The 11859-nt window shown below is 51.8% G+C and overlaps 5 protein-coding genes across 5 annotated transcripts; 4 read left to right on the forward strand and 1 right to left on the reverse strand.

The window, feature by feature from the left end:
- Positions 1-6: 6 nt before the first annotated feature.
- On the forward strand, positions 7-1626 carry T310_5606 (uncharacterized protein; the record flags this gene model as incomplete). Its single annotated transcript, XM_013471509.1, has 1 exon — positions 7-1626. A coding segment is annotated over one exon (1620 nt), but the record flags the coding sequence as incomplete, so codon positions are not given.
- A 1523-nt stretch (positions 1627-3149) lies between these two features.
- Positions 3150-5066, forward strand: T310_5607 (Peptidylprolyl isomerase; the record flags this gene model as incomplete). Its single annotated transcript, XM_013471510.1, has 3 exons — positions 3150-4826; positions 4873-4894; positions 5035-5066. The coding sequence occupies 3 exons, from the start codon at positions 3150-3152 to the stop codon at positions 5064-5066; spliced, it is 1731 nt and encodes a 576-aa protein (XP_013326964.1).
- A 632-nt stretch (positions 5067-5698) lies between these two features.
- T310_5608 (Uncharacterized protein) lies at positions 5699-7103 on the forward strand (the record flags this gene model as incomplete). The annotated part of the gene is made up of 2 exons (XM_013471511.1): positions 5699-6667; positions 6714-7103. The coding sequence occupies 2 exons, from the start codon at positions 5699-5701 to the stop codon at positions 7101-7103; spliced, it is 1359 nt and encodes a 452-aa protein (XP_013326965.1).
- Positions 7104-9060: 1957 nt separating this feature from the next.
- T310_5609 (Uncharacterized protein) lies at positions 9061-9501 on the forward strand (the record flags this gene model as incomplete). The annotated part of the gene is made up of 2 exons (XM_013471512.1): positions 9061-9075; positions 9136-9501. 2 exons carry the CDS (start codon positions 9061-9063, stop codon positions 9499-9501), a joined length of 381 nt encoding a protein of 126 aa, XP_013326966.1.
- A 705-nt stretch (positions 9502-10206) lies between these two features.
- T310_5610 (Acid phosphatase) lies at positions 10207-11732 on the reverse strand (the record flags this gene model as incomplete). Its single annotated transcript, XM_013471513.1, has 2 exons — positions 10207-11634; positions 11679-11732. The coding sequence occupies 2 exons, from the start codon at positions 11730-11732 to the stop codon at positions 10207-10209; spliced, it is 1482 nt and encodes a 493-aa protein (XP_013326967.1).
- Positions 11733-11859: the final 127 nt, after the last annotated feature.

The raw sequence follows: 11859 nt of genomic DNA on the forward strand, positions 1-11859 counted from the left end.
GCCCAGCATCTGCGGCCGCGGATGGATGTTCATGGAGCGCCGCCGTACCAGACACTGCCGCCGCCGCCGCCGCCGCCGCAGCAGCAGCAGCAGCAGCAGCAACAACAGCAGGTTTACCTGCAATCTCAGCCTCAGGGCCCTACGTCTCAGCAACCTCCTCAACCTCCTATGATGACAAGCTCGCACTCTCGACACCCCAGTTTGTCGGCAGCTCCAGGCTCCCCGGCGCAGGCGATACCAAAACACACGCCCGAGGCCTCTCCTATCCGTCGCTCCTCATTTGGTCAACAGCCTCAGTCATCATACTACCCGTATTCTGGCCCTCCGGCGCCCCCGATGTCGCAGCAACCGACTCCTGTACTCTCACCGTCCAAGGAACCGCCAAGACAGAGCTCGACACCGGCACCGCCACCGGAGCCTCCTCGTCAAGTCCCGGCAAAGCGTTCCAACATCATGAACATCCTGAACGACGAGCCAGAGGAGCCCCAACCGCGAAAGCGATTCGTCAGCGAACAAGTGACGGCCTCCCCTGGATATGCAGGAACCCAGTCATTACCTCAGTCTGGTCCGTCGTTACGCGCCGAGGAGCCCCCTGTGTCGGCTGCGCCGCAGAAACCTTATCTGCCTACTGGCCAACACCAACCTCATCTTCAACCATCTCAGGCACCCTCTCAAGGGCCCTCATCACAGCCTCGAACCTCCTATTCAGAGTACCAAACCTACCAGCCAGCGGTGGGGAGCTCATCCAGTACTGGACCTCCCAACCACGAGTGGGTGGCGAGATTCGACCCCAGAGGTCAATCGCAGCAGCAGCAACAGCAGCAGCAGCAGCAACAACAGCAACAACAAGCTGACCAAGCTGGGCTGCGTTCGACCGCTCCGTCGTCAACGTTTAATAGTTACGCGCCTGCGAGCAGCCAACCTCCGACACCTTCGCCAGCCCCTCCACCTCACAGACCGAGCTATCAGCCCAGTTTCCCGCAGGCTCCGCCACCGCATTCTCAGGGCGCGCCTACACCGCCACCAACGAATCCAGCTTATCGTCAGGCTGCGTCTCCGACTACTCGTCCCAGCGTGCTCTCATATAGCTCTCGTCAGGGCCCGCCAACACCTTCACAGTCGCCTGCTTCCTCGCTGAACATTCCTCCACCTCGTCAACCGTCTTCCTTTAGTCCATCCATGCAGCACCCGTCTGCCCCTTCTTCGCATCCGATGGGACCACAACACCGTCACAGCAACAGCGGCCATCAGAGCTATCAGCAACACGTCCAAGCTATGGTGAGTGGATCGCATCAGCAACAGCAACAGCAACAACAGCCACAACCGCCTCAACACACGCAACGACCGTCCATAGGTATCCCCGGGAGCGTACCTTTTGGCCACAGCACGCCTCCACCATCCCAACAGGGTGGACCTCGACCGGGCGGTCTGGGTGGAGGGCCACCACCACCGCTGAGCATGGGTCGACCGTACACTCCACCGGCACCCACGCTGGGCGGAATCCCGTATCCGGCAGGACACCACAATTCATACGGCCGTCCCTCGCAAGGTGCGGATAACGGTGGCCCTGGGCCTGGTCATCATCGTGTCTACAGTCAAGGTAGCAACCAGGGTCCACTAAGATGACTCGCAGAGAGGACATTTGATTTGGCAGGTTACAGGGAACGTTAGTGAATATGATTGGGAATGGATTTATCGATTTTTCTGGGGCATGACGGACCGGGAGGAGATCTTTTCAAGGTGGAGAATATACTTTGTGTTTGTATGGATGATCCTGTCGTCCGATTGTTTTCCTTCTTTCTCTGTAATTACATACATTACATTATACGATGCAGACCCGCCGGGTCGGGATGCTTCTGTACTCTAAATCAAGACACGTTCGTTCATTCGTTCGTTTGTTGATTCTATTCTAGTTTTGTCACGATTCTGGTTGTATGTATGTATATATGTATGTTCTAGATACATGCTCATGCGAATATATATGTATGAGTTCGATCATGGATTTGAAAATTCAATTCAGCATAAGTCAACATTCGGTCGTTGCCATATTTCTCGTACGTAGGCGGATTTCGTGCATGTTCTTCCTGGCTATTTTTTTTCTTTTCTTTTCTTTTCTTTTACTAACCATATGATAACTCTTAGAATATTAGAATATATTCTAATCTCATGTTCAGGTATGTATGTATGTATGTAGTATGTACGTAGTATAATTTCTTCTTCCAATTCTTACCTTGATTTCTGTATCAAAGCGAAGTGAAGTGAAGCAAAGCAAAGCAAAACAAAACAAAATGTGAAGAGAAAGGAAGAAACAAACAACAGGCAACAACGGGAGTTTGAATCAGTTAATTAACTAAGTAAGTAATATGTTAGACATTCATTTATTCCTACTAAATAAAGCAAGATTATCATATAGCAGAAGGACAGGCTTAAAATAGATATAGTAAGCTTTCTAATACTTTATTGTTAACAGGATTAAGCTAAATAGGTGGTTTATATATATATCTTTGCAGGTATTTACTCTGTATTATTTAGGAATATATCTAACATGATGATAGACACTTGCCTGCTATTTAGTAGAAGCGAATTCATTTATTTATTTATTTAGGTGACCATAATTCAGACAGATTAGGTATGTACAGGTCATGTAAACGTCCTCATATTCTTGATAATGTGGACGTATAATTTATTTTTATTTTTCTTCTTCTTGTCTTTTTTTATTGTCATAATTCTACCTTTTTTATCCTACTGTTCTAGGGTTGAAGTGCTGTGACGTGAGCGGATCGATCGATGCGGCGAACCAAACTTTGACTTTACAAGCTCCATTCCAATTCCATCAGCTTTCAGCTGCATCGACCAACCTCGCCTCACCTGCCCTCATCCACCTCCGATCGACCAACTTCTCCTGCCTCTGCTCACCGCTCGATGCAATCACTATCCTCTGGGTGTATGCCTGAGTGTCTGCACAGAGCTCTGCTCTGACGTGCTTCGCCTGCTTGCGCGTTCTGCATACGCGCCTTGGTCGGAGATTCACTTCATCGGAGATGCCCTGATGCGACTGACGGCCAGCTTAATTCCCGATAGACTGTCCTAATTATCATACCGATCTGATCGCCGCGTCAGCTCTTGATTGCTGATATTTTTCTGCCGCCATGTCTGCGCACTACCAGACCGAGCCTCCCCCCACCGCGTCCGCCACCTTGATCACCACCGTCGGACCGATCCACATCTCCCTCTTCGCGAAACAAGCTCCTCTCGCCTGCAAGAACTTCTTACAGCACTGTCTGGATGGATACTACGTGGGCACTTCCTTCCACCGCGTCGTGCCGGGCTTCGTCATCCAGGGCGGCGATCCCACGGGGACGGGCTCCGGCGGGTCGTCCATCTACGAGGACCCCGAATTCGAGTACGACCCCTATGGCCGCGATCCGAACGAGAAGGTCGTCTTTGGGGATGAGTTGCACAGCCGGCTGCGCTTCAACCGTCGGGGAATGGTGGGCATGGCCAAGAGCGAAGACGGCACCTACGGCAGTCAGTTCTTCATCACCTTGGCCAACGCCGAGCGCGAGCTGAACGGCAAGTGCACGCTGTTCGGCCGCGTCGAGGGCGACAGCATCTACAACGTTGTGACTATCGCGGAGGCGGAACTCGTCGAGGGCACCGACCGCCCCGTCTACGCGGTCAGGATCACGGGAACCGAGGTGGGCGAGTTGGGTCCGTTTGCGGGCAAGTTGAAGAAGCGAGAAAAGGTTGCCGTTGCGGAGCCAGAAAAGGCCCCGACAGTGAAGAAGAAGAATAAAAAAGGGAAGAGTGGGAAAGCGTTGTTGAGCTTTGGAGCGGACGAGGAGGCGGAAGGCGATGAAGAGGTGGTGAAAACGTCGAAGCCCAAATTCAACACGAAACTCGTTGCCGATGTCGAGACGGTGGACTTTGAGCCAAAGAAAGAAGAGAAGAGAGCGTCTCCAGACAAGCCTCGAAAAAGGCCACGCTCGCCGTCGCGGCCGCCCCGTCGGTCGCCGGAGGATCGAAGAACTCGTCCGAAGACACCTGATCCATACACCCAGCTGCCTGCCAAGGACCCTGAGGTTCCCGAGCGATCACCGTCGCCGACACCTCCGCGATCCTCTCCCAAGCCGTCTGCTCTCGAGCGAACGAATGCGGAGATTGCAGCTCTGAAAGCGTCGATGCGGCGGACCGTCAACACCGAGCCCGCTGAGACGGGTCGGAAGAAGTCCGCCTTGGAAGCCATGATCCCGGAGAACGCGATCCGCGGGCGCAAACGACCGCCTCCAGGCAGCATTGGTGCTAGTAGCCAGGGACCGATCGGTCGGGGCGGCACGACGGGAGAGGGCTTCAGCTCGGGGGCGGACGCGGAGGCGCTGAAGCTGTTCAACGCATTCAAAGCGAAGCTGGAGAGTGCGGACGCACAGGTAAAGAAGAAGCAATCGTCGTCACAGAAGACGAACCAACAGACGGAGGCGTCCAACGGCAGCAAACAAGGCAAAGAAGGCGAAGAAGGCGCCGAAGACGAGGAGGCGCAGCTATGCGACCTGCACTTCATCGCCAACTGCCAATCGTGCCGATCATGGGAGAACCCAGACCCGGAGGCGACGGGGGGCGACGAAGACATAAGGGAGGAAGACTGGATGACGCACCAGCTGCGGTTCGGCAAGGACACGCTGGGCAAGGACCTGAACTGGAAGAAGGAGCACGAGGACGCCGACTCGCTGGTGGTGATCGACCCGCGGGTGCGCGAGAAGGAGATTAGGGACAGCCAGAAGAGTCGGCGGAGGGAGAGGGATCGGGAGCGGGATCGCAAGAGGGAACGGGTGGGTGATTTGGAGTGGGAGAGGCGGTAGAAATATACATATGCAGAATTGGATGGATGGGATGTACTGTATGTACAGTAGTACATGTGCATGTGGGCTAGAAGCGCCAATTGATATGATATAATATAATATAATGCGATAGAAGTCAATTCTCCAAGTGATATCAACGTGGATCACCTGCATAGTGGTCAATGTTTATACATGATAGGTCTGTTGTCAAGATTAAAGTCGTCTTTCTAAATAATTAATTAATCCAGACAGAGACTTGTTGTGTTGTTGTTGCCATTAGGCTTGTTGGATAGAGATTTTGTGCTGGTTTCAATCTTCACTCTATTATTGTTGTCATTGTGCCTGAAACAAATATATAAAATAACGTGACTGAGTTGACAAGGTCACATGCTCAGAGGTACCGTTGTCACTGGAACTCAAGTACCATTTTTTTAAGCTTCAGAAACAGGCAATTCTGAAATTGTCTTAGCCAGGTTCCCAAATATGTAACGGTGGTGCCTTGCAGCAAGTCTATTTTGACTCACTTGTACAGCATCAGCCATGTGACTACTGACTGAGTGAGTGAGTGACTACTGATCGACATCACAGTCAGCCGCACTCTGTTCAGCGTGACGCTGTGGCTTGGCAGCCATCCTCCAACAATCACTCACTGAACACGATCTTATTTGTTATTCTTCTCGCTGGCTTCAGATATGGCATCCGACTGCTCCTGCCAGGGGAAAGGGAAATCGAGGTTGCGGTTGATCGCCATCCCACGTTGGCCCCAGTGACGGGCCCAGGCCAGGACGCTCCTTCTTGGCCAGTGAAGCCACGCCAGGTATTTCGCCAGGATATCGGATATCTTCTGCTTGAGTCGAGGCATCATGGGTCCCTGGAATAGCAACACCTTGGTCAACACCACCGTCGTCAGTCCCGCATCGCAACTCCCACAGCAAGTCCCAGGCACTCTGCAGCCCATCGCCAAAAAGCCCAAGGACCCCAATCTGACCGATTCGCGGCTCCTGGTCCATCGCAGATGCATCTACGAGCGTCGTCTGCCCGGCAATGCCTACATCACCGCCCATGTGGAGCGCCTGCAGCATGGCTACTTCTCCAGCCCGAACCTGTCGGGACGAGACATCGATCATGTCGACTTCCTGGCCGTCAACTTTGTGTTTCACCCGTCGGACTGCCAGTCGCACCGGTTCAAGGCGGCGACGATCAAGGCTTCGATTCAGAACGCGGAGGGCGAGGGATTCTTCCCCCGTCTTCCGCAGGAGAACCCGCGGTTCCTGATGTATGCGCCGCATCTGATCTACGGCGCCGTGTCGCCCGAGACGCTGCAGTGGAATTTCAGCCTGGCCGGCTCCCTGGGCATTTCGGACGCGCCTCTCGCCGCCAGTCTCAGTCCATCGGGCAGTGTCCGCGGCCAGTACAAGGTCTACGAGATGATGAAGATCCAGGGATCGGTGCGCACGCTGAAGAGCCGCGACGGGCCGGAATTCCACGTCGAGGACGGCGAAATCGTCTGGTCGCTGACGGAGAACCCGCTGCAGCGGTCCGGGCTGCCGCGCGAATTCACGTTTGTGATGCTGATCCAGAAACCGCATGAGGACAGCCGCTTGCGCTTCTCACTCGAGATCGAACCTGTGATCGATGCCTGGTTTGGCAGCTATCCTAGCTGGCTGCTGGGGTTGTCCAAGTATCAGCCGCTGGGCAAGAGGCCGGTCAACTTTCGCCATGAAGTCGGCCAGCGGTTTGAGCCAGTCGACTCGCGGGGGTTCAACTTTGCGAGTTTGGCAGGGTCGCTGGATAGCTATGTCAATATGCCTGGCAGTACCTATTCGTCGAATGTGAGTTCTCTTCTTGGTACAAGTAAGATCATGCTAACTGGAGTAGATATCGCCTGAAGGCGTCGTCAACGATCCGGGGACGGACCTACCAATAGGTTCGGGGTATCAGGATTACCCAGATTCTTCTAATCAAGGAACTTATCCCTCGAACCAAGGACCATGGCAACCATCCGGATACACACAACCGATCAGGTCGATAGGCGAGGCACTCACCTCCAACCTAGAAGGCGGCACGCTGAACGTGCGGGTTCTGCTAGACCATGGAAGATCCTCTCCTCTGTCGGCAATGCGAGCGCCAGCGCGACCAAAATCGCTTCGGCGATCGCAGTCACGAGAAGGGCTGAATCGTTACGCGAAGGAGCAGCAAGCCGCACGGACAAGAACGCAGTCTGTATCCGAAGCGAACAAGAATCGGTATTCCTATCCTTATGGGTAGCAACAGCCAGGATGCAATCTGCCATACTCTATTTACTTTACGGCGTTCTTCAGGAATATGGGAATGGGATACCCTTGCTTAGACGGTGACTTGTTCTTTATGTATGTACTGTACAGTACTCTATGGATTGGCGGCGGTGTGAAGGACGAAGTCTTCTTCAGATTGTAATAATAATAATTTCTTTCCTCTTTCTTCTTGCACTGAAAGTCCTACCTAGCATGGATCTGGATCAGTAGGAATATACCTGTCTGGAAGCAAGCAAGCAAGCAAGCCATAATAATCCCAACAATAAGAAAGAAAGCAGTTGAATAATGAATAAATAAAATAAAATAAAATAAAATAAATGCTATTGCTGAGCTCGAGCTGAGTGCATACATACATACAGTCATAGAGTACTCCAGTGTACACTATCCTATCCTGTCCTGTCAGGCAATAATAGATGATTTGTGTATGTACAGTACTCTGTCAGAGCACTGACAGACAGTGCTGATACTAACTAATAATAATAATAACAACAGGATAGGATAGGATAGGATAGGATAGGATAGCTACCTAAGGCCAAGACCCAAGATTCTCAAGCCCTCGTATTCTTCATCGCCGATTAACTATGTTCTTGTTCCGGTTCTATACTTGGAACAACAGTACATACATACTTAGCTAAGGTCTAAGGGTCTAAGGGTTCATCTACATATCTTGGCATTCTGGGGGCCAAGCAATAACCATCCATTAAATCCATTACTCCGTATTAAATTCAATCACTCACGCGTAGACTTTGGGCCTCGTGGGGGTTTGTGAGTGCTGATAGGATAGACGTACTGTACATACAGTACTGTATGATGGATATGAGGTACTATTCTTCGTATCTTATGGAATTCTATCAATTCTATCCTTCCTTGCGTAAAAATAAAAACAGGACAAGATGAGACAGACGAGACAGACGAGACAAGAAATTGAAAAAAAAAATTGAGAGCGTTTGTTTCTTTTAATTAATAATTATTTTGATATTTAGATTTATTTTTCTGGTCTTTTTTTTTTCGTCTGTGTTTCCTTCGTACCTTACAACGCGTCTCTCCATCTCCGTCTCCGATGTCGATCATCCATTGAGTTATTTCCGAAAGGGTTCTTTTTTTATGTAACTGTGGATCCCTGGATCGACAACAAGCAGCACGACAGACACGGGAGAAAAAAACGTGAGAAAAGCACTGACATTTTATATTATTTACAGTATTAGTTAGGGTCCTACCTAATATGTATGCTCTGTGCATATGTACTACAGTAGATACATGCTAAGTTGGCCGGGCCAATTTCAAGGGAGGAAGTATATATGAATTTCAAAATGCAGGTCTTTATTTATAATATAGAAAGGAAATAAAATAATAAATAAATAAAAAAACATATATAGTACTATGCAGTACATTCATCTTATTATTATTCCTCGTACTCCGTACTCCTCACGGAGTACTCCGTAATACTGTCCACAACTCCACCGCGATTCCCGCCAAACGTTACATTCCATCCAAATTAGCCTTTGCATAACGATGATGATCCCGCCCTTATTTCCTAAAATAGGTAACTAAATAATTACCTTAGCCAGCCCCGCTGATAAATGGCCGACTTATCGTGGCACTCTGCAGATCTGTGCGTGTGATCATCGTTTATTTATTATTGGTTAGTTGGATGGAGTCTGTCCTGTCCCTGATCTGGTGATCCCAGACAAGCACTTGGTTTGTGTTTTCGTGATTGGTTGGTGTTGTCTGTCTGCATGGGGGAGTTGGGAGTTGAGTTACATACGGAGTACAGTGGAGGAGGACATGGTGACGATAATGCTAGTATCCGACTATCTATCTAGGTAGTTATATAGGGGTCCTGCCTGCTGTCGACCGCAGGAGCAATCGAACAGACAAATCCCAGTCCAGGTCTGCCAAACAGATTCCTTTCTTTCCCTAACTTTTACAAAATGTATCTCAGCAAGGTCAGTACCTGTCTCAACTCATCTACCGACATACATACAGTATACTTATCGAGACTCCAGCTCCTCACCCTAACTTCCCTCCTCATCGGCGCCTCCTCTGCCGCCATCATCAAACGCGACTGCGCCGCCACCTGCGGCAGCCACTGCTACTCCTCAGACGAGATCAACGCCGCCGTGCAGCAGGGCTACTCTCTCGAGCAGAGCGGCAACGAGGCGGGCGACTACCCGCACGAGTACAAGGACTACGAGGGCTTCAACTTCCCTGTTCCGGGGCCTTACTACGAGTTTCCGATCCTTGCAGACGGACAGACCTATGACGGTGGCAGCCCCGGTGCGGACCGTGTCATTTTCAACGATAGTGGTGAGCTGGCGGGTGTGATTACTCATACTGGTGCTTCGGGGGATGGGTTTGTGCAGTGTCAGTGATTGTGATGGCATCTTGATGGGATGTTATGTGATGTGATGGACGTCTCTGTTGTTTGGTGTATTTATGCAAATGTGAATATCCGTTTGTTTCTTCGAATATATTCTTGTGCACTGGGTTCTCAACGGAAATAAAGAATAATGTCATCAAGTAACTGAGTAGGAGCTCCTCACCAATCAATAGCAGGGATGCTCTTGACCATCGAAGGATACTTTACTTTCCTCAACAGAGCTAAGCTCATGTACATGTATGTATGTACATATCGTGCCGTGCCATGCGATCAGCAGCTGCCAGAGATAGAATTGAATGAATTCCCATAACTGCCCATCATTCATGTTTCACAAGTGGGAACGAAAGGACGTGTATCTATCTGATCGCAAATCCTGAGAAGGCTAGCTGAATTGAACCGTGGGCTCCTAATCTTACTGTATTTTCAGTTAAATACTTCTTCGTCTACCATTAAAAAAAAAAAGAAACAGACAAACCTTTGTCGAACTACAAATGTATTTTCTCATATGTGCTACGCTGTGCCATGCTACTACTAATATCGAGCAGGACAAACAAAAAGCAAAGTATCATACGGTCTTATCATTAATTTCATTACCATAAGCTAACGCGTATACACCATCTCATAACTGACCGTCTGATAACAGTCGAATCACAACAAGTTACCTTCTTATGAAGGACATGCTTTAAAAAAAAAACTATCATGCCTTCTCAGCCGTCGCTGTTGCTACTGCAGCGTTACCAACGACAGCCCTCTTCTTGGTCAGCCGGAATCCACCCACGACCAGAATCAAGGCCTCCACGCCGAGGATCACTCCCAGCGTCACCATCGCTCCGATCACTCCCGCAACCGCCCGCGAAATGCCGCCTGAACTCGAGCTGACGCTAGAAGCAGCTGGCGAGCTGGAGCTCGTCGACGCATCGCCTGCTCCAGCACACACCCCCGTCGTGTTGCCGCACGCTTGACACCACTGGCTCTGGCTCGAGATGGCGAACTTGTTCGTGTGGTCGACAAAGTCCGACCACGACAGCACGGTGCTGGACTGCCCGAACAGCGGGTAGGCAGTCGGCTCCGGCGAGCTGGCCGAGGTGCCGTTGTGGAAGAGGAAGCGGACGCTGATCTCTGACGCCGGCGGGAAGCCGCTCGATGTCGAGGAATTGGTCACCAGCTCCCACACCATGGACGACGCGTAGTCGGGCATGCCCTCCCATTCAGGCCCGAGAGACGGCAGCTGCGCCAGGCCAAAGTAGGACAGGAAGGTCGCATACGAGCCAAACTGCACGCCGAGCTTGGACTGCCCCCCGGAGGTGATGGTCTCATTCAGCGCCTGGACAACCTGCCCGGCCAGCACGGCACCGGCGATAGCACGCACTGGATCGGAGGCATTGTAGGCCAGATTGTACTCGTGGATGTTAGCCAGGACAAGGAGCTGGTGAAGCAGGTCCGGCGTCAGCGCGTCCAGGGCCGGATACTCAGTGGTCGAGTTGTGGATGGAGCCCACATTGAGATAGTCGTAGATGGTGTATGCGTTCTTGAAGTTCATCTGGGACGACGTGAAGGTGCTGTTGATCATGGGCGCCAACGACTTGTAAAAGTCGGCCGTCGACGCCAGCAGGCTGTTGTACGAGTCGGACGAGAAGTACTCGTTGCTGCTGAGTTCGGCCTTCAAGCAGCCAGTCGATCCCTGCAGCCACGCAGAGTTCTCGCTGCCACTTCCAGACGACAGCAGCGAGATGGGGATGAGCTGATATCCGTTCAATGGCACGTCCACCGTGGTTCCATTGCGGAGGGTCTGGTTGGCGGACGAGCCCACGGGAGGATACAGACCCTGGAGCCAGCCGGTGGCCGAGTTCTGCAGCACGCTGTCCGACGGCGACGACACGCTGAGCTGGGACAGCTTGACGATATCCGTCTCGATGCCCAAGATCTGCGACGGCGAGCCGGCGGCGATGTAGCGGCTGTGGTAGTAGGAGCCGCGGGCAAACACCTCGCTGTACCCGAGATCGGTCAGCACCGTGGGCGGCGTGCTCTTGGAGGTGCGGTCGCCATGGCGGTGGAAGATGTACGCGCCCAGCACTGTCTCTGCAGAGGACAGCTGCAGGGGATTGCTGCCAGAGCGAGCAGAATCCTGGATGACTTGGTAAGCATGCTGAATGTGAGGCGATCACAGACGCCCGTCGTCAGGGAGGACAAGCAAAGGCAAGAAACAAAAGCAGACGGAGTCATGGCGGCCTCATCTTTATGCAGAACTCGTTTATCGCCCACACGACGCTGTTCCGCGGAAATCTGCTATCAGAGAGTGGGCGGCGGGGAAGCTCGCGGTCCAGGCCGATGCCCCTCTTTGGCAGGCCGT

This window comes from Rasamsonia emersonii (genome assembly GCF_000968595.1).
Source record: "Rasamsonia emersonii CBS 393.64 chromosome Unknown ctg1118621760306, whole genome shotgun sequence".
NCBI classification, from domain to species: Eukaryota; Fungi; Ascomycota; class Eurotiomycetes; order Eurotiales; family Trichocomaceae; genus Rasamsonia; species Rasamsonia emersonii.